This window comes from Nothobranchius furzeri, chromosome 18, assembly GCF_043380555.1.
Source record: "Nothobranchius furzeri strain GRZ-AD chromosome 18, NfurGRZ-RIMD1, whole genome shotgun sequence".
NCBI lineage: Eukaryota > Metazoa > Chordata > Actinopteri > Cyprinodontiformes > Nothobranchiidae > Nothobranchius > Nothobranchius furzeri.
The window spans coordinates 33,646,341-33,667,798 of NC_091758.1; the positions used below are offsets into that span (position 1 = coordinate 33,646,341).

At 41.2% G+C, this 21,458-nt stretch overlaps 4 protein-coding genes across 6 annotated transcripts in view; 1 reads left to right on the forward strand and 3 right to left on the reverse strand.

Moving 5' to 3' along the window:
• The window catches only part of LOC107392450 (formin), a 51,799-nt gene extending 48,772 nt beyond the window's left edge, over positions 1-3,027 (forward strand). For both annotated transcript variants that reach the window (XM_015970262.3, XM_015970263.3), the window contains 2 exons: positions 1,205-1,286; positions 1,359-3,027. In XM_015970262.3, the coding sequence (XP_015825748.3) occupies positions 1,205-1,286; positions 1,359-1,403 (127 nt within the window). In that variant the 3' untranslated portion in view covers positions 1,404-3,027. The remainder of the gene's footprint in view (positions 1-1,204; positions 1,287-1,358) is intronic.
• A 341-nt stretch (positions 3,028-3,368) lies between these two features.
• On the reverse strand, positions 3,369-5,100 carry grem1b (gremlin 1b). The gene is made up of 2 exons (XM_015970266.3): positions 4,859-5,100; positions 3,369-4,578 (listed from the first exon to the last, which is right to left on the reverse strand). The coding sequence occupies exon 2, from the start codon at positions 4,575-4,577 to the stop codon at positions 4,029-4,031; it is 549 nt and encodes a 182-aa protein (XP_015825752.1). The 5' UTR covers position 4,578; positions 4,859-5,100; the 3' UTR covers positions 3,369-4,028.
• Positions 5,101-5,744: 644 nt separating this feature from the next.
• Positions 5,745-14,544, reverse strand: arhgap11a (Rho GTPase activating protein 11A). Of its 2 annotated transcripts, XM_015970264.3 has the most exons (12): positions 13,798-14,544; positions 13,360-13,427; positions 13,175-13,271; positions 12,821-13,077; positions 12,582-12,745; positions 12,355-12,495; positions 12,095-12,169; positions 9,849-10,022; positions 9,645-9,771; positions 9,405-9,513; positions 7,861-7,960; positions 5,745-7,784 (listed from the first exon to the last, which is right to left on the reverse strand). In XM_015970264.3, the coding sequence occupies exons 1-12, from the start codon at positions 13,915-13,917 to the stop codon at positions 6,445-6,447; spliced, it is 2,772 nt and encodes a 923-aa protein (XP_015825750.3). In that variant the 5' UTR covers positions 13,918-14,544; the 3' UTR covers positions 5,745-6,444. The 2 variants fall into 2 exon arrangements, with proteins under 2 accessions (XP_015825750.3, XP_015825751.3); XM_015970265.3 differs by lacking the exon at positions 12,095-12,169.
• Positions 14,545-16,765: 2,221 nt separating this feature from the next.
• Positions 16,766-19,493, reverse strand: LOC107392454 (actin, alpha cardiac muscle). Its single transcript, XM_015970267.3, has 9 exons — positions 19,354-19,493; positions 18,542-18,692; positions 18,331-18,459; positions 18,043-18,153; positions 17,877-17,961; positions 17,626-17,787; positions 17,363-17,554; positions 17,087-17,268; positions 16,766-17,001 (listed from the first exon to the last, which is right to left on the reverse strand). Exons 2-9 carry the CDS (start codon positions 18,668-18,670, stop codon positions 16,858-16,860), a joined length of 1,134 nt encoding a protein of 377 aa, XP_015825753.1. The 5' UTR covers positions 18,671-18,692; positions 19,354-19,493; the 3' UTR covers positions 16,766-16,857.
• Between the last annotated feature and the right edge of the window lie 1,965 nt (positions 19,494-21,458).

Genomic DNA, 21,458 nt, shown 5'->3' on the forward strand with positions numbered 1-21,458 from the left:
AGATGTTGGCATATCATGAATATTAATAAGACTCCTAGCTAACTTCTTTCCCCTGAAACAGAAGAACCTGAGATTTTTCCCCACAGAAAACGACTCATAAGGCATTTTTTCATACTAGAGAGCACAGCGGATTTATTAGAACGAGTGTAAGCCTGCTGTAATTTCACAGGTTGCCTCCAAAGGTTGTCTCCCATTTTGAGTTAAAAGACTAAATTGCGACAGGCTCCAGATGCCTGCAATGGCTCTATTTTAAGAGGAGGATTGTCTCATTTATTTGTCAAATTTGTTCAGAATTCCAGCAATTTACAGAGAAATGAAAAACCTTCACAACAATTTTGGAACATTTTGATTTTATCTCAGAGTGCTTACTATGGTGCATAGCTTTTTTTTTCAAATCGATGTATGAACCTCTGAATATCAAGTCGTATCAGCACAAAATGTACAAGGTTGTCCGGTTGTAATTATAGCAAAGAAGAAGGCCATCAAAGGAGGCAGAAGGGAGTAGCTGAGACCTCGGTCCAGTTTCTGAAGGACCTGAATTTACGACCTTTCCTCTGACCTGAGGCGTCGTGTTGGGTGAGAGGGAGAGACTGTGGACCCTCCTGGCTGCCGTCTGGCTTTACTAGAGGCAAGCAGGGGCCTGCGGCTGTTAAGACAGGAAGAACTGATGAACGCTGTAATGATGCTAGGCATTTCTGCAAGGGAAGACTTGGAGTTTTAAATATCACACAGTGCTTTCGTTGAAGATGGATTACTTGGATAACTTCCTGTAAGATTCTGCAGACGTGCGTGCTTACTGAACTGAGTCTCTCCCTCAGCTCCTTGTGCTCTATCTTTATTGCAATCGTGTCTCACATTACTCACAGCTGAATGTGCTTAAGTACAATTAACTTTATTTTAATTAGTGCTTGCACACTCGTAAAAATCAAGTGCTTTTTTAAAGGTTGCCTCATTATCTCATCAACCCACTGTCTTCCTCAACCTCTCCTCGCTTAAAGAGGCTTTCACTGACCACAAACTCCAAAAAGGATCTGTGTGTGGATCCGTTTGACCCCAGGGATGCCTTTAAATAGCTTTTTCAAACAAACAACTTCACGAGCGCAAAAGGTTGAGAGGTTTCTAGCTCACGTGAGATTTTAGCGTCAGCTTCTAGTTTTAAACGGTTGGCTAATTTGAAATCCTGTGGGTTGTTTTCCTTTTGTAGGTTAAAGGAAGCTCAAGAAAACATTAAGAAGATCACAGCAGAAAAGAGAGTGGAAACCAAGAAGATTAATGCCCACAGCCTGGTAGGAACTCTTCTAAATTTAGCTGTTCATGTCTGAAATCGATAAGCTGCAACTTGATGTTATTGCCAACAGAAAGAGAGGTTGAGACAGAAGGAAGCTAACGTGTCCTCCAGCTGAGTTTAGAAGAAAGCAAGAGTGGCTGTATCCATCCTGCACCTGCCTCAGAATGATACAATAAAACTCATATCTTCTGGAAATCTTCACCTCCATGTTTGAGGGTTTCTTCCTCATTTGCAAATCTCCTGTGGTGAAAATAAATGGCTGACACGGCTGAAATGATGGGAGTCCTGAAGGCCAAAGGTCAACCTCATTCATCCAGCACGCCGTGACATCTGAGTGCCCAGCTTGTGTTCCGTTTTCAGGGTTCAGTTGGATTCTCAGCAGGATTCCACATGTTTCCTTCCCGATCTTGGGGATTTTCTCTTCTCCGAGTTTCATCAGAACACAATTCATCCCACCAGCGCTGTGTTTTAGGAACAGATACAGCTTCCTGGCAGTGTCTGCTGAGAGGAAAATCCCTGTTGACAAAACACATCATTTCTCTCTGAACGCAGGAAATTAGCAGCTCACGGTGTCTTCTCTGCAGTAGCAAATAACTTTCATTCACCACGCCTCATTAAAAATCTTCCCAATACGTCGTTTTGAGTTATCGTGCAGTTTCGGAGCAGTATGCTCTGCTTTAGAGCAGATGAAGGTTGGTGGAGTGTGTATAAGCTGTGTGTGTGTGTGGAGGTTTTGGCTTACTGCACCAGACTGACCTCTCCTGGGTGACTGCCAGAGAGGATCAGCAGCTGGCAGTGAGTCTGACTCAAAGCTTCTGCCTCTTCACTTTTGCAAACTAAAAACACCAGAACACATCGTCTTTTGGTGAACTCGTTCATCTGATAAATAAATAAATTTAAGAATGTTGTGCTGTTTTTGTTAAATATTCTCCAGCACAGTTTTAGCACTTTGCTGCTTGCAGTAGCTGTACGTAGTAGCACGCTGTAAAACACATACTGAGGCTAATTGCGTGCTTTTTTTCAGTGGTTTTGCAGGTTTTTGCACCATTTTTTCCTATGCAACAAAATGGGGTCTTTACTTTAAATATTACCTCCTTTAAAATCCTGTTTAATTTTGTTTTGATGTATTTGCACAAATGTGCATCTTGACTTGGCAAAGAGTTATTTTATTCCTGAAACATCTGCTTTGTTCTATATTATTAAGTTTGTTTTCTGAGTTGATTGAATGATGAGCTGCATATATATATATATACACGGATGGATATCACTTGTATGTTTGGCATATTTGCAGTGGGAAAAACGAGGTGTCTGTACTGCTTATTAACATACTTGTGTAATGAAAATGTATTTTGGGTGAGCTGTGATACCTCAGAACCTCAGACTTCCTTTTTTTACCCTCCATAGTTTTTCCACAGGTGCTTTATTTTCCTTCAGAGGTGGGAAAACAAAGATGGTTTGATACAGAACTTGTAGCTTATTTTTGTGGACGTGTCACTATAAAGTGATCTGTGATTTTATGGAATTGTTTTAAATTTCTCAAACTGTTGAATGCCAAATAATCTGTTTGGATGGAGACTTGCACTTTGAAAGATATATTAACCCACTTCCTCCTGATGTTAGACTTGTGTCATGAACATCTGATTTGTTAGAAGTGTGTGTCGCCAAAGAATTTGATCATTCTTAAAGCTGCTGGGCAGAAAAGGTTGTTGGTCAAAATAAAATATCATGGTAGAGCCTTGTTTTTGATTGTTTTTAATTATTTTTCCTGGAAATCTGGACTAAAATTTTTATTTTCTTAAATATTTTGTATTGTTTTTGACTGAACTAATTGAAATGATTTACTATGTAGTGAACAGTTATCTTAATCTTTAAAATTTATTCCAATACAATTTAAATTTCTGTTTGGAAATTAGGGTTTTGGCATTTAGCCAGAAATTATGTAAATGTTTTATAAAATTTGAATTTATTATGACCCTTTACATGTTTATTATTTGGAGTAACAATATTTAGGGGGAATCTAAACTTTTATATTGTTTAAAAAAAGTTTCCAACACAACTAGTTTTGAATAATTTGCATCACTTTGCAGCATCAGTTTATTGAGTTTTCACAGATAATTTAATCAAAAGATTTAAAAAAAGATTAAATCAAAGACATTTACGTTTCACAACTATTTAGTCCCAATACTTAACCAAAACTGTACATTTTCCATAAACTTGATTCTTTTTTTCTCTGGGCTATTAAAGAAATTCCATTACAAAAAATAATATAATCAAAAAAGGAGAAAATTATACCAAAAACTTCGAAATTCACAGAAATCAATTAGGTTAACCTTAAAAGATTCTTGAAATGTCGAAATAAAAATCACATTTTCATGAATTCATTCGTCAGAAAAAAAATTCCACACAGTGGAAACATCAGTTCTACAAACATAACGAGAAAAATAACAGATTAGGTTTAAAAAAAACAAGGTGAATCGTTAAATAAAACCAAGGCTTTGCAGTCCTGTTTGTTATCTGTGAGGTGAGGAAGTCGTGCGTAAAATGTGCCTGTTTCAGCATCAGCCTTTTCCGTGCAGCGTGATCCTAAATCTAATGAGGAGTTAAATGCACTCTTTCCGTTTCTGTGCAAGAGGAGAAAGTTCCAACAGGTTTTTGGATGCAGAATTCATCTCCAGATGGAGACAGACACTTGCTCTCAGAACAGATCTGTCCAAGAATAAAAATAAAGCACGTGACCAGTTTAGTCCAGGTCGATGGAGATGCAGCGGCACTGTTTGACGCGCTGGATGCGCTTCTTCTTGGTAGGGGGCTGCTGGTCCGGACAGTTTAAGGTAAAAGTCATGGTGGTGAATCGCTTCGGCTTGCAGAAGGAGCAGGACTGGAAGGCGCCCTCCTCCCTGCGGATGTGCCTGGGGATATAGAAGGAGTTGCACTGTCCGTAACAGAAGCGGTTGATGATGGTGCGGCTAACGCAGCCCTCCTCGTGGATCGTCTGCTTGAGAGGCTGCGTTTTGCACCAGTCCCGTTTCAAATACTGGCGCTCCGTCACGTATAAAGCTTCCTGGCTGGACTCCAGCACCTCGTCGGTCGGTGAGGACGAGCCCGACCTCTGTCGGGACCCAGAGCCCGCCTGCGGAGCCTGCGGTTGCTGCTCGGACTCGTTTGGGTTACTTTTGTCAGGATGAGGAATGGCCCCTTGCGAGCCTCGGTTTCTTTTTGAATCCGCGGGAGAGGACAGCAAGCCAATGATGAAAACCATACTGCAGAAAATGCGCGTTGAGATGGCCATCCTTTGGGGAAAAGAGATGACAAAATAAATTAATCACCCACCTTTCAACTCTAGAAATTACGCACAGCTGGCATGGCTTTTACGCAGCGTAAAAACGCACGGATGAAACGTTTTTTCTCCAGTCGTTCTTTGAAACAGCCAAATCAAAATTAGTTCAATGAGGAAATAAGATTGACTTATCTCCAAATTTATCCAAATAAAACAAAGCCAAAAAAACTGATTTACACTATTTGTGTCTTTTACATTTTAACTCTATGAAGAACTATCAAAAGGTGAGTTACCTGAATGTATCCGACGCTCCAGGAGAGATGACGTGATCCTATCAGTCCTTTGCTGCACCTACAGCAGTCTGCGCTCTGGTGGGACAGTGGATGGGTGCGAGACAAGCCGCTCCATATGCAGGGGCCAGGGGGTTTAATACAAATTGCTTCAGCGCCGGACTGTCTCCCTTTTAAATGTCTGCCAGCTGAGATGTGCACAACAGTTATTGGCTAAGCGCGATGTAGAGAAAATCAGGACAATCCGCCCCCTCAACACTTCCCTGAACCCGTTTCAAGAAGGCAGCCCACCGAGGAGCTGCGGGGGGAGTGGGGCTGAAGTTTATTCTCACTAGAATAAGTTTTTCTTTTTTCTCTTTTAACAAAAACGTTAAAGACATTAAAGTTCATCAATAAATTGTCACACATTTGGATCATTTTCTGTTAAAAACTCTCAACTATTGCATTATGGAGCACCCCGTATGCCTTTAAATAAATAATTTAAAATGTTTTTTCTTAGCTGAAAGAACAGATTTTTTTATTACGTCTAAAAAAAGTCAAAACCATGAATGGGGTTGCCAAATTGTGACACTCCTGATTTTACACATTTAAGTTTTCAGTTCCAGCGTCACCAAAAGTAACTAAGCCATCACTTGTTTGATCATTTTCTTTATCAAAAAAAGTTATGACTTTATATGACACCATTCTAAAGTTGAATAAATTTGATACAACAGCTTCTTTTACATTTTTACACCCTGCCAATCCTAAAGCTTCTAACATCTGAAACGAAGCTAAAACTAGACAGCTGATGCTGTATGGATGACTTAGTCTGCAAAATGTTTTTGTTGGAGATCAGAAAAGATCTGCTACAAAACTGTTAGATCAAATGCAAATAAAATACTTAACACAATTGCGATAGGTTTTTTATTACTTATGTTTGGCTCAGGTTGTTTTTTACAAATAACAGAAAAAAAATCTGAGATCCAATCCTGCATCAGATATGGTTACAAGAAAGCTGCTGAATGACAGCACGAATCTGACCGTGTTAGTCTGAAGTTACTCAAGTCTTTATAAAGCTGAGAAACTAATGTAGGGCGCCCTCTTGTGGTTTCACTAACATGTCATCCAAGATTCAGTCACTAAAAAAACTAAAGCTGTTGTCTAAAGCAGGCTGGTGGTGAGTTTTAAAGAAAAAAGGTTTTATAATCTAAAAAATGAGAGAAAAGTCAGTAAAATGCAATTTCTTTCCTCTTTTTCTACCTCAAGACAAAGGAACAGTAAGAACATATGTTGTCATATCTTTTATAAAGAAAATACTTAAAATAATCTTTTCAATGATCCCCAAAACACAAAGCTCAGAACTGGCTTAAGATGCAGAAATACATGCAAAACAGTCCATGGAATCATTTCCAGTCATACCTCCATAATTTAGCTGGCACACTCATCTAAAATGATCATCTCCCACTCGTCGGACACAAACAACCTTTACTACAGCTAAAAAATAAATTAAGGGAGGTAAAAGCATCCATGACGAAATGTTTCATGTCATGTTTAAAAAAAAATAAAATACCTGAATAGCAAGAGAAAAAAAGGAGGAAGCGTAACGTCCTCTATAGGTCGACCGGTTTAGTAGCCGACAGAAGTTGTCCCGTGTTTAGCGGGTTCCTGGGAGAACCTCTGTAATGGTTCGTGTCCTTAACAACCTGTTGGATCAGATTCTTCTGGGTTCCTGTTGGATTGGAGGCAGAGCTCTCAACTTTAATCTTTGGTAGGACCTTGTTGGTCATGTCTCCCAGAGCAGAAGACGCTGGTTTTTGCACCAGACTGTTGAGCTTTTTGGGTGGAACGGGGGGAGGCTTCTTCCCAGGCGGCACGTGGTTGACGCGTGTCGCTTGAGGCCGTCTCTGCTGAGGCTGGAGCTTTGAGTGAGGGGAGAGGCCGCTCTCTAGACTCAAACACTTCTCCACTGTGAGTGTGGGTCTCCTACTCTCTCCTACGAGAGAGTTGATCCGGCGGACCGTCTGCCGGACAGGCGTGCGTTGGAACTTCAGCGGAGACCGGATTAGTTTGTTCGTCGAGTCGGTGGGGGAGTACAGGGTGAGTTTGTTGAAGTGTTGAATGTGGTCCGCCACCCGGCGTTTCCCAGGCTTATGGTTCTCTAGTGAAAGGAACGGCTGGTTTTGAGCTTTAGAGCTAAACTCTTCCATGTCATGTGATCTGCTGCCTGGAGTGCCAGCTTTAGTCGGCGTAACCGGCTCCTTTTCCAGCAGCTTGTAGGGAGTCGATGAGGAGACGCCCAGTGTGAAATGAGGACTTTGCACATCAAGAGCGTCGATGAGCCTGCTGCAGCTCATCTGCTCTGCTACACTTTCAGTTGATCTGAACATGGAGTTGCTGTGGCAACCAAATTGAGATTTATCTTGGATTACTGGACTACAGTGTACACTGGACTCAAAGTCTACACTATCAATATGCAAAGGTGTGAGCACCGCCATGTCCATTTGGCCAAAAGTAACATTCTGCTTATTTCCCGGATGGCTCTGTTGTGTTAGAACGGGAGTCTCTGTGTCCGTAGAAAAACCTTTGACTGGTGGAGTAAACAGGATATCATCCGAGGGTTTTACCACACTCCCTCTTCCCTCCTCCCGGCTGGTCTCAGTCTCATCCTTGCCAGTTTTCACAGTTTCTGTGCTCTCGAGGCTCTCTGCACTGGAAGCACAACACAACTTCAAGTGCCGGATGCTCCCCGGTGAAGACTTGGACAAGACAATGGCTGGTTCGGATGTGTAGTTGCTCTTAAGGCGCATGTTCACAGGGCTGTCTGTAAAAGACCCTCCGCTGAAAGCCTCAGCTCCTAGAGGGGTCTCTTCAATCCACGAAGCCCGGTGAGCCCTCGAGTCAAACTGGGGGGTCACCAAGTTGTCCTCCGACTTGCTAATGTACTTGGAGCCTAAAAACGACCAAAGGATTATTTTTTTAAATGAAATAAAAACATGAAATTGAGGTAAAAAGATTCTGGTGCTTACTTTTCGACTCAGGATTTCTGGGCAGATTGAAGTCTGTCACTTCAGGGAAAAGGAAGGTGCTCTTCTGTGTGGCAAGTCGCAAACCAATGGACTCAGATCCCTTCATCCGAAGCATGAAAGAAGAAAGGAAAGATGAAAGAGCCTTCAAGAAGGTTTAAGCTTTTGTTAAAACGACCCAACAGAAATCACCCATAACAACTGTGAATATGTTAATAGATATTTCTGGGGTTAGTTCTTCAGAGGATGATCAAAATCACTCAGAAGAAACCAGATATTCAAACTGTTTTGATCAACTTTTATTATGCTTATATTTTATTGTAATGTACAAGTAACTTTAGAGTTTTAAAGCATGCATTTTACAGCTCTGATGATGAATCCAACGACATTTCCAAAGTTTTAATTAAGAAAAAACTAAAACAACATTCTCCCCACCTGAGTGCTTAACACAGTCAATGATTGGAAACAGATTTCTGGAAATAACCTAAGACTTTGGTACCATAAACTGTTCCTTTAGTAACATCACAAAACGGTAAAACGTGCAACACAGATTCTCTTTAAAAAAGCAACCTGGAGTTTTCCCCCTTTCAGGATTAATATATGAGGATTTAGAAATCCATAAGTGACATTGTTTTGTGATATGATTAAGTCAATTTGTGATTTTTATTTGCTAAGCCCGCCTTTCATCCCATACAGTACCATGCAATTTAAACGCCAATCAGCGTTAGCCAATAGCATTTCACATCTGCTTATGTGCAGAAGACAATCACAGAGCTAGGGTTTTAAGTGCTGTCCTAGACTGATGCAGAGTTGGTGGCATTTCTAGTGGACAAATCAGTCTTTAAAATATTTAAACATAAATATATGAATAAACCGCACAAAGTGCAAATGACGAGAGGTGCATGGTCACGAACGAGAGGCGCTGCTTCCAGCCGTAATCACAGAATAAGGGGGAGGGGCTTAATGGTCCAATTCATTTTCCCACCTCTAGATGGTTTCTTCTGACAAAAAACTCCAGATTTCTGCTTTAAAGACTTTGATTATTTAGCAAACAAGAGTAAACTTTTTCCACATACAACCACCTACAACATTAAGAGTGGATCATTTCATTTTGATTGTTTCCGTACTTGATGTTCACACATGCACCTCACAACTAGAAAAGTGAGAGACCCATCTATGACCAAAGGAGGCAGGATGTGATGCAGAAAGCAAACAATGGAGTCCGGCTTTCTTTACAACTACTAATAAATGACGATCATCCATGATTCCATTTTTATATTTGAGATATGGAAACCACGTATATGCAGATTAGAACCACTTCTGCTTCCAAGGTGACTTCTGCACACATCTGCATTCTCACATTCGGAAATATCTCAAAGATTGTTTCAAGACTGAAGTGAATGTGTGAAAACAGCCAAAAAAGTGCTCCTGTGCACATAGTTATTACTGCATTACACTGTGCATGCGTAATAATCACTCGACCGTAACACAGGTAAATGCCGGATGTGTCTGTTTCACTGCATCTTTGAATGGGCCACCACACTTACGGTGCCTTTGCTGCTCTTTCCCAGGCTAAAGCGCTTGCGCAGAGACTTGCTTGGATCTTCTTTTTTGCTGACCTTAGGAGAAAAGCAGCCAGCTCTTCCTGATTCAACTCTGAAAAGTACAGATTCAAACATCTATAAAATGTGGCCTTGGTCAATGAAGAGATCATTAGACATTAAACATTTTCTCTTCCAACTAACACAAGAAAAAAACAATAGTGATCAAACCTGGAATTTTGTTACCTGCTGATGTGTTTGCTGCTTAATCCTTTGCTCTTTCTCCTTGCAGAGGTAGTTGTTTGCCTTTTAGATCTCCCAACCGATGACAAGACGTTCGAGGAGGAGTCCAACACCCCAGAAGCGCTGTAGGCTACACGCAGGGCACATGTAATTTAAAACTACACACTTCAGTGAAGGATCAACAGGTGGTTTAACAGCCATCAGTACCTGAACCAGGAGTGGTGGAGCCACTGAACAGAGCGTTGGGTAGTAAGTCTATGCCAAGGCTCTTTTTGATAGATCTACGTTTCTTGTTTGAAAATCCAAAAGAGTTGCGAGACTCAAATGGAAGTTTGCGCTTGGATGCTGGTGTCGCAATCACAGGGGTGGCAGAAGAAAAGACTGAAAAGGGTATGGAAGAATGGGGAAAAATTGATCTGTTTGAACATATAGGATTTTTCTTAAAACAACAAATGTAAAAGAAAAAAGCAAAATGAGATTTCTGGAAGATTAAACATGCAAAAAATAAATACATATAATAATAATAAAAAAGAAAAAGAAAACAGCACACAGCCCCCAACAAAGCATTTCCCCTCCTTCAGATGTTACAAGATTAGGGGTGTAACGGTTCGGGGGGGTTGAATCATTTTGGTTCATTTTCCATTAAAGAGCAAGTCACCCCCACCAGAGTATTACTCAACTCCCACTTCCTGTTTGAAAAATGCAACAAATGCTGTTGCCTAGCAGACAGAGAGGGCGGAGCCGCTAACACACACACACACACACACACACACACACACACACACACACACACACACACAGGCTCACAATGACTTTGTAACATCATATGGTACCAGCTTAAGCTTGGTTTATGCTTGACGCATTCACTTTCCGTGCGGTGATGCGGCTCGCGGACGGAACGCGCTTCACAACTCGCAGCGTTTATGGTTCGTGCGGCTCGTCTCTGCGGTGAGCCAATATTCTCCCAAACTGTAGGGGGCAGCATGGAGCTCTACGGCATGCATCCAACACTACACCATAGTAGAAGCAGAAATTACTGTTTACAACACGGCATTCCAGCATTTTTAACAGCGTTCTCGTCTTTTCCGACAGTGCGAGTTATTTCTCTCCAAGAATTATTTACAACATGTTGATCACGGTGATCTCTGAGAGCTGAATCATACAAATGTCTGTATTTACGAACCTCTGCCATACTAGTTCTCGCCGGTCCGCCATGTTTTTCCGCGTCCGACCATCCGCGTGGTTAGAAATTATCCGAGGTGCGCGTTGCGGAAAGTTTGAGCCATGCGGAGACGCGGTGGAGGGGCGTGGTTGTTAAAATGACGCAACTTTTCCACGCGGAGCCGTGCGGACCTCGTGACACGTCAAGCATAAACCAACCTTAACATTCTAGGGTACTTCTACGCCAATAGCAATGGCAGATTTAAATTCAACTGCAGTGCAGAGTTTTTACCTGACAACGGCACAACACTGACAGTTTTAGGCAGAAAATTTAAATTTTAACAAAAATGCACTAAAGTGCAAAACTATTGAGTACACGTGTCTGCAGCACGATTAGACACACATTTATAGTTTATCAGGAAAAAAAGTTGATTTGGGGGTGACTTGCTCTCTAAATAATGAATTTTTATTTGCGTGATTTAAGAGCAGCAGATAAAAGTTCCTAGGCAAGTTTCTGCACGGACGCTGTATGAGTGACGCATGATGGCTCCACGCGCCTGATATGTTTAAAAAATGTGATCTGCAATTTCTGATCAACGCCTTTCAGAGCGGATCAAACCAGCTGGCTGTCGCTGCTACTGTAGCCTGTAGAGATGCTGAATGGAGCATCGCCCCTCCCTCCCTTCTCTCACACTGCCGGCACACAGCGGAAAATATGTAAACAAACATGTCTGCTGAATTCTCCCCCCTGGAACAACTGATGTAAAGTTTTCATCCTACAACGAAAAATACAGCGTGGCGGAATCTCGTTATTTAATACAAGTTTTAAAGAACAGACTCTGGGCGGTGTGAGGTGGGTTTTTAGGCTCGCTGCAGAAATAAAAACACGGAGCATCAACAGTCAAACACAAAACTTGTCTGTATGAGCGTGACACTCATAGCTGTGCAAATAACCTGTGAAATAATTAAACACATCATGCTGGATCAGCAGTCGGTGATGACACCTGGTTCTGCTCACTATAGGAGCCGCTTCAGATATTATTAAATAAATATACTAATAATATACCGAATGTTAATCGAACCGAACCGAATACGATTTTAGTGTACCATTACACCCCTATACAAAATCATTATAACGTGTCAAAATGTCAGATTCAAGCATGAAATGAGGGAGAAAAAGCTGAATTGCAGTTTAAAGAACACAAAAGTTGCCATTTCTTTTGCACAAGAGATTCTTCAGCATGTTCATGCTTTGTGATGCAAATCTGATCTCATGTGATCAAAGTACGTACCAAGACTGTCAGCCTGAGTGCCTTTTGTAGGTGTTCTATTAGTTTTTATCTTACTCAGAGCACCACTGACCACATCTGAAATATGAGACAAACCCAACCAAATAAAAACACTATTTGTTAACTAAAGAGCTCATTTAGAGAAATGTATGATGAATAAAACTGTTTTTTTCTTCTATATTTGTGTGTTTGTTGCATGCAGGTTCCTCTGGTTTGTTTAAAGCATTTCAAGTTTGCAACACCAAACTACTTATTTGTCTTACGTCCAAAGCTGCGTCCATTTTTCCGTTTCATCCCTGAGTTTAGGTCTTCCTCTTCACCGTGACCGTGAGAGGGAGAAAAACCGCCCGCCTCACAGCCCATCATGGCAGGAACTTTCTCCTGAAGAAACTGCGGTAACACACCTGTAACACACACCCAAAACAGCTTTGATGCTACAAAACAACTTGACATACTACAGAATTTCCCTAAAAGATGCTTCCAGTCGTACCAAAGTCGTTGGCATTTTCTATGAAGCAGTGCACCATGGCCGCCCGCAGTTTGAGGCGTTTCTCCATGTTAGCGTTCATCTTTTCTGGAGCATCTCCAGAGTGAAGGAGGTTGGGGGCCAAAATTACAGACAAGTTACTGCTGTTCATTTTATTCTCTGCACTCCTGAAATCAAAAAATGACAAATTAGGATATTTTATGGTTTGTATAGATAAAGTACCACAAAAACAATAATAATACCTTTGAGAAACACATTGGAGAAAGTCGAAGAAGTGGCGCAGAAGAGAAATGTTTCTCTCTGACAACACACAAGTCAAAAGCATGGTAGCAGAAGTTCTTTCCTCCTCAGTGGGGAGCTGCTGGGCCTTAAAAAAGGCATCCTGCAACTCGGTGGGAATGACGGGTTCTGGAAGCTCCCTGAAGAACAGCTTCACAAGACCTGCAACATCACAGGGAGGAGCAGCAGATAGGCACTCCTCTCCTGCATCAAGTTTAGCCTGGAAAGAAAAAATACAGCGTTGTTTTGATCGATAGTTCTTATTGAACTTGGGAGGCCCCTTTGTGAAAGCAAGGTCCGCTTCAACTATCACTCACCCTGAGCGATTTCAGACGGACCACAGAGCCCGATTTCCTAAACAGGCCTTCTGTGTCAACTTGGGCGACCAGGTGACCACAAGCATCTACCAGAAATCTAAAAGGACAGCAAGAAAATGGTTAAAAAAAAATAAGGACCTGACACAACCTGCCTCCTGGAGGCTCAAGAAAAAGAATGTGCAAACCTTGGCACTCTTCCACATTCCATATAGCAGCATGGTAGGCTGTCCAGGGGTACCCCAAAAACTTTGGTCTATGTAGAAAAAAATAACCAAGTCTGAGTTTTGATGCAGTTTATAAAAGTTGCTGCATTTACTAACTACTCAAACAAGATCGGAAACTTTAGTGTTGGGTTTAACTTGTTGACTACTAAATTTAATACTTTGAGAAACAAAACATCAGTCATACACATGATTGAACTGACAAAAATAACAGCAGATTGCAAACAAATGGATTTCTTCAGTGGGGGGTAGCCCACAACAATATGCAAATTTAACTCCGAACAATAGCAAACCGATGCTGTGAGCTGTTCTTTTGTGTTTTAATGTTATTTAGCTTTTAAAGGTGGAAAACACACATAAGCGCAAGTAAAAATAAAATAAACCGACTTGTGTTCAACCTACCGAATTGCTAGTTGTTGTCTTGCAGCTCGATGCTTTGTTTTTGTTCCAACTCTTAATTTTGATCCCATAAGCCGAGCGGAGATGCTGTACAGCCACTAGACGCATCAGATTATTCTCCATACTTTATTTTTTTTTTATTATATTCTGGCTAAGTATTCTTAAACCAGATGTCTACGATCTCCTGTAAACGTACAGCTGCAACTGTTCAGCCTGAGCCCAGCCCTTCACTAAGCTAATCACTTTCCCCTGACTTCTGACGCTAAATCATCCCCTCGTGTTTAACTATCCACAAAGCACACTACATCCGAACAACTGTTTTGTAAAAAAATAAATAATAACATTACAGTACCAACATGCTGACGTGTTACATTGTAATGTGTCTACTTGAAGGCTAGCTTCATGCATCCGTTGAAGAATAGTTGGCAACCAAATATTAGCTAGCAATGTTAGCAAAACCAGAACGATTATGGCTGAAAACTCGTTTTATCCGAAATAACTCGCTACAGCAGGACCTGATTTTCTTGCTTATTTTCTCGAAATCGGTAAAGTAAACACACTGCACCGACTAAAAAACAATACCAAGGCAACTGCGTCGCGTCTCGCTCGTCAAATCGGTTTGCCAAGTGGCCTATTTCCGGAGAATATATTCAAACAGCGGCGCTTCCTGCGTACAGCGTGGTGATTGGTGGAAACCTGAAGAGAAGGGTGTGTGCTTGTTTCATTCATCAGCGTCTACCTGTCTGCGGGGAGCTGTTTCTACACATTCAAACGGATGCGTGTTTTTCAAACGGTTGACGCTCTAATAAAAGTAAACGCACTTATAAAAATCGCTTGATTTTGCGCTCAACACGCTGTTTACATCAGCTGATAATTAGTCTCTGATTATTTCTGCATTTTAAATGACATTTTCAGATTAAAGACACAAATCTCTGTTAATATATAAAGTGGGTTGTAAAATATGAGGCCAGAACGTAAAAGCCTCTGTCAGGGCGCCCCAGGGCAGCTGTGGCTACATCAGTGTGTGTACAGGTGCTGGCCAGTAAATTAGAATATCATCAAAAGGTTGAAAATATTTCAGTAATTCCATTCAAAACGTGAAACTTGTACATTATATTCATGCAATGCACACAGACCAATGTATTTCCAATGTTCATTACATTTAAATTTGATATTCATAAGTGACAACTAATGAAAACTCCAAATTTGGTATCTCAAAAAATTAGAATATTCTGAAAAGGCTGAATATAGAAGACACCTGCTGCCACTCTAATCAGCTGATTTACTCAAAACACCTTCAAAGGCCTTTAAAAGGTCCCTCAGTCTTGTTTTGAAGGCACCACAATCATGGGGAAGACTTCTGACTTAACAGCTGTCCAAAAGACAATCATTGACACCTTGCACAAGGAGGGCAAGACACAAAAGGTGATTGCTAAAGAAGCTGGCTGTTCGCAGAGCTCTGTGTCCAAGCACATTAACAGACAGGCGAAGGGACGGAAAAAATGTGGTAGAAAAAAGTGTACAAGCTCTAGGGATAACCGCACCCTGCAGAGAATTGTGACGACAAACCCATTCAAAAATGTGGGGGAGATCCACAAAGAGTGGACTGCAGCTGGAGTCAGCGCTTCAAGAACCACCACGAGGAGACTCATGAAAGACATGGGATTCAGGTGTCGCATTCCGTGTGTCAAGCCACTCTTGAACATGAAACAGCGCAAGAAGCGTCTCGCCTGGGCCAAGGACAAAAAGGACTGGACTGATGCTGAGTGGTCCAAAGTTATGTTTTCTGATGAAAGCAAGTTCTGCATTTCCTTTGGAAATCAAGGACCCAGAGTCTGGAGGAAGAGCGGAGAAGCACAGAATCCACGTTGCATGAGGTCCAGTGTAAAGTTTCCACCGTCAGTGATGGTGTGGGGTGCCATGTCATCTGCCGGTGTTGGCCCACTCTGTTTCCTGAGGTCCAGGGTGAATGCAGCCGTCTACCAGGAAGTTTTAGAGCACTTCATGCTTCCTGCTGCTGACCAACTTTATGGGGATGCAGACTTCACCTTTCAACAGGACTTGGCACCTGCACACAGTGCCAAAACCACCAGCACCTGGTTCAAGGACCATGGTATCCCTGTCCTTGATTGGCCAGCAAACTCGCCTGACCTTAACCCCATAGAAAATCTATGGGGTATTGTGAAGCGGAGGATGCAATACGCTAGACCCAACAATGCAGAGGAGCTGAAGACGACTATCAGAGCAACCTGGGCTCTCATAACACCTGAGCAGTGCCACAGACTGATCGAGTCCATGCCACGCCGCATTACTGCAGTTATTGAGGCAAAAGGAGCCCCGACTAAGTATTGAGTGCTATACATGCACATTCTTTTCATGTTCATTCTTTTCAGTTGGCCAACATTAGAGAAACAAACATTTTTTCATTGGCCTTTAGAATATTCTAATTTTCTGAGATACCAGATTTGATGTTTTCATTGGTTGTCACCTATAAATATCAAAATTAAACGTAATAAACATCGGAAATACATTGGTCTGTGTGCATTGCATGAATATAATGTACAAGTTTCACGTTTTGAATGGAATTACTGAAATATTTTCAACCTTTTGATGATATTCTAATTTACTGGCCAGCACCTGTATGTGTGAGAATGGATGAATGATACACTGTGGTGTAAAGCGCTTTGGAGTCCTCTGAAAAGCGCTATACAAGTGCAGGTAATTTATCATTTATTGTTTATTTTGGGCTGTGGATTAAAAAATGTTCTGGAAATGTGAAATTAAGTGTGTGTGTGTGTGTGTGTGTGTGTGTGTGTGTGTGTGTGTGTGTGTGTGTGTGTGTGTGTGTGTGTGTGTGTGTGTGTGTGTGTGTGTGTGTGTGTGTGTGTGTGTGTTTATGATGAAGAGCCTGGTTGATTGACCTTCCCAACAACATCGGTCCAGACAATGTCAATATACCTTGACAAAAAGATTTACTCTCACAAAGGCTTATCTTTATTACAACATAGATATATACACGAGTTGTAGATGTACAAACACATGGAGGAATAGGTTGTTTTGTACTCAGAAGCATTTCCTGTGGACAATAGAAGGCCCAGCTTCATCATACTCCTGCTTGCTGATCCACATCTGCTGGAAAGTGGACAAGGAAGCCAGGATGGATCCACCAATCCAAACAGAGTACTTCCTCTCAGGTGGAGCAATGATCTTGAATGAGAATTGGTAACTTTTAGTTTAATTGCATGCTGATTTACTCCATCAGTGTGTAGTCACCTAAAACCTTTCCCCTCACCTTTATCTTCATGGTGCTTGGGGCCAGGGCTGTGATCTCCTTCTGCATACGGTCAGCAATACCAGGATACATGGTGGTACCACCTGACAGCACGTTGTTGGCATACAGGTCCTTACGAATGTCAATGTCACATTTCATGATACTGTTATATGCAGTCTCGTGGATGCCAGCAGATTCCATACCTGGTGTGAAACAAGCCAAAAAAATATATCTTATAAAAAAATAATGTAAAATGATAAAAATAAGAATGAATATAACGAGTATATCTGAACTCACCAATGAAAGAAGGCTGGAAGAGGGTTTCTGGGCAACGGAAGCGCTCATTACCGATGGTGATGACCTGACCATCTGGGAGTTCATAGCTCTTTTCCAGTGAGGAAGAGGAGGCAGCAGTGGCCATCTCATTCTCAAAATCCAGAGCCACATAGCACAGCTTCTCCTTAATGTCACGCACAATCTCACGTTCAGCTGCAAAGAAGAAATCTTGAGTCTTGAAGAAAAAGAGAAGAAATGAAGCAAGTGATTTAGTATCAACCTACCAGTTGTAACAAAGGAGTAACCACGCTCAGTCAGGATCTTCATCAAGTAGTCGGTCAGGTCACGACCGGCCAGATCGAGACGCATGATGGCATGTGGAAGAGCGTAACCCTCATAGATGGGAACATTGTGGGTCACGCCATCACCAGAATCCAGCACAATACCTTGAGCAAGCAGGTAAAAGCAGAGTTAGAAGAATGTGCATGAACAAGTGAGCAATCGTGTTAAATGTTAGAATAAAAAGTTAACTGACCGGTGGTACGACCAGATGCATACAGAGACAAAACGGCCTGGATGGCCACATACATGGCAGGAACATTGAAAGTCTCAAACATGATCTAGAAAAACAACAAAACATGAAATTAAAAAAGTGTCTATATCTAAACATTGATGGGATAAACCTTACAAAGACAGAGTACCTGAGTCATCTTCTCCCTGTTGGCTTTGGGGTTCAGAGGGGCCTCGGTGAGCAGGGTGGGGTGCTCCTCGGGAGCCACGCGCAGCTCATTGTAAAAGGTGTGGTGCCAGATCTGACAGAGAAGAAAAAGAGCAGCTGATGTCAGTTTAGGAGTAACTGTCTGGATTAACATCAGCCAGGTCTTGAAAACAAAGCCAAAGTCTAGAAATAAAGCTGTTTTTGTGATGACAGCTGGTCAAGCTGTAAGCTGCCATGAAAGCTGTAAATACGTCTCTCTGTTAACACAAACCTTCTCCATGTCGTCCCAGTTGGTGATGATCCCATGCTCAATGGGGTACTTCAGAGTTAAGATACCCCTTTTGCTTTGTGCCTCATCGCCTACGTAGCTGTCCTTCTGACCCATGCCCACCATCACACCCTGAGGGAAGAAGTCGTGTTGTTACTTTTAGTCACACACACTCGGGAAGAGTTTTTGACTGAAAATAGTGGAGTTTCTTCACCTGATGGCGGGGCCTTCCAACTATGGAAGGGAAGACAGCACGGGGAGCATCATCTCCAGCAAATCCAGCCTTGACCAAGCCAGAGCCGTTGTCGCACACAAGAGCGGTGGTCTCGTCATCGTCACACATGATTAGGCTTTGATCTGGTGGTCTAAAGAGGGTTGGAAAGACAGGTAAACAGTTCAACTTTGAATTCATGAGCAACTTTTAAAGTTTTGTGAAGACCTTTTGTTAGACGGTTTTCATCTTTGGCTGAGTTTAATGCAAAGCAAAATGCTTTGAAAACGCTATTTTGGTGCTGCCCTCTCCTAATAACCCGATACTTCTCTGCTGCCATGATTGTTTCTGAGAGCTGCTGAGGAAGCACCAAAAGGGGCATAACAGTGAGACCTGAGATCTATTTAAAGTTGAGCACCCACTATGCTACTCAGAGTGAAACGGTTACTCCAGATCAGAAGTGTCAGGCCAGCAGCCAACTATCCACACAGCGACACGTTTGTGTTACCACATGGTTACATGCCTTGTAGCTGCTTGTTAACGTCTGCCACTATCCTATCCTCTTGGATTTATGCATTAAAATTTGATTTTTATAATTTTTTATAAACATTCTCCATTCTATTAGAGAATTCACCACAATAAGCAACATCCAGTTTTTTTAGCATCACTTTGCAATCATGCCAGTACAACCAGCACTATTTGCCTACAATCAACCCATAGTCTATAATTAAAATTGACTTTTTCAGTGTCAACTAATTTAAAACTACAATAGTTAAATCTTGAAAACTCAGCAACGACAGTCTGTGTGTACTCACCAAGGTGCACTGGTACAGGATGCCTCCACTGGGACGGAGGTTTGGGGGGAGGAGAGCTCCTTAAATACGCCTAGTTGCTGGATCAGAGATTAGGGGCGTGGTCAAGGCTTCACACAAGTCCAAATAAGTACTTCCAGTGCAAATAAATAAAAATACAACAAGAAAAGTGTATTTTATGTGCATGGAAAGGAATCATCTCAGTGACCTTCCAAAACTAAATAACAAAAAAGTTCAAAGGTCGGATTGCTGTTGGTTTCCCTTTGAAAAGGGACGTGCAGCAAAGCCAGTGTTTCATCTATAATCACATGTGTGTTACTGAATAATGTCTTTATCACTATTTAACAATGCAGAGTTTCATTTTCATAATCATGTTTTTAATGCTGTAATTTCGTTGACTGATGTTATTTATGCACCAGACAGGAAGACTTCTGTCATAGCTATATTCCTTAGAGGTATTACTTTACTCATGGATGCCTAGAAGGCCCATCGAGTTGACCCAGTAAGTGCAGAGTCACTAGTGCCTTGTTAAGGACATGACAACATTGCATATGGCTGCAAGCCATGCTGCTGGTATGTGCACTCAACCTCCTCAATGGGTGGAACAGCTGATGGTAACAGCGCCTTCTGGGCTCTGTGTCTTATCTGGTGGTCTGAGTGTTTTGCCTGAGCTCGTGCTTCATGCTGATTGGCTTAACCATCTCCTTGTATGGCTATTAAAAGCAACAGAGTCATATATGAGTAGGCAGTGGCGTTCCCAATGTAAGCTCCATATTTGTGACACTTGCAATGCATTTTTCTTGGTGCTGTGTGACCCTTATGGGGTAATGTAACAGGAAGGAAAAAAAGGTTCCTCGTTAAATGTTTTGCTCCCTAAGGGTGGGCATCACAGAAAATAATTAAAAACCACATATTAATAATTCCCAAATTGATGCAAATTATAGGTTTTAATATTCTATCTTTTTATGTCACTCTGATTTGATCAGTTTTGGTCACTGTCAATACTTATTTTGGACAAATTGTGCTTTACACTCAACACAAACTACAGGAAAATACTTTTTTAAAGCCATGAAAAAATCTTGTAGAGGAACATTCGGAAAGGCAAATAATTAATTTTCTAAATATGAAACAATATTTTAATCATCACCCATTTTAAAAATAACATGTTTTAACTCAGTTTTTGTATTTTGATGGGACTGGATTTCTAGGGTTACCCTAACCCTTTCTCAAAATGTTCAGCCATTTGTTTGGGAAAAAAAGGACGTCAGTTTCAAATTGAGCTATGAGCTATTGATTGGAAATCTAAATTTTTGTAGTTATAATTTTAGGTTTTCTGTTGTAAAACTAATAACTAATTATATCTGGAACGTTTCAAATCAAAATCAAATCACGTTTGTTTGTGTAGCACATTTAAATCCAACAATAGTGCCCAAAGTGCTTAAGATAGACACATAAAAACATTTAAAAAAACATAAGTAGTCAAGTAAAAGCACACTTGAACATAAAACTTATGTTTGATTAAAAACTACAAATTTTGCTGGAAAAATGTTGTAACCAAATATATTCATTTTATTTCACGTATTAGTAGCTTAATTTAATCTCCCGTGGATTTAGTTTCGCGTTTTTGCCACCAGAGGGCGCATGATCTGATACGTTTGTAGCGCTGTTAGCTAGTTGCTAGTAGTTCCTGGTTTAGCTCATGAATTTCAACTTGTTAAACACAGATAATTAAAATAGATTAATTAAGTTTTAGTAGTTACGTGTTTTGTATGAGTGAAGAAGATCTGGCTTTCCCGATACTTATACTAACTATGCCGTTACTGCTCATTTAAAACCCTGTCAACTTTAAGTAGTGTGTTTTATTTTGAAAGAACCAACAGGAAGTAATAATGTCTTTAGTCTTGTTTAGATTTATGAACCCTACATGTAGTAGTAGCTTTTGTCCGCTAGAGAGCAGCAAAGAGTACTTACCGGTATATTGTTCTTTCGTTTCCAGCCATTTGACCTAAACAGTGCATACATCTATTATGTGGCCATCAGTCAAATCAAAAGACAGATTACAAGTAATTGAATTAAACGTTTATTTAGACAAAGAACAAACATCTACA

Coding starts and splice junctions, on each gene's coding strand:
- grem1b (XM_015970266.3), bottom strand. CDS start 4,577: ATGGCCATCTCAACGCGCATTTTCTGCAGTATGGTTTTCATCATTGGC.
- arhgap11a (XM_015970264.3), bottom strand. CDS start 13,917: ATGGAGAATAATCTGATGCGTCTAGTGGCTGTACAGCATCTCCGCTCG. Junction 12,496..12,581: donor AGAAAATGCCAACGACTTTG/GTACGACTGGAA, acceptor TGTGTGTTACAG/GTGTGTTACCGCAGTTTCTT. Junction 9,772..9,848: donor CTCCACCACTCCTGGTTCAG/GTACTGATGGCT, acceptor CCCTGCGTGTAG/CCTACAGCGCTTCTGGGGTG.
- LOC107392454 (XM_015970267.3), bottom strand. CDS start 18,670: ATGTGTGACGATGACGAGACCACCGCTCTTGTGTGCGACAACGGCTCT. Junction 17,962..18,042: donor ACAGGGAGAAGATGACTCAG/GTACTCTGTCTT, acceptor TTGTTTTTCTAG/ATCATGTTTGAGACTTTCAA. Junction 17,555..17,625: donor TTACTCCTTTGTTACAACTG/GTAGGTTGATAC, acceptor TCTTCTTTGCAG/CTGAACGTGAGATTGTGCGT.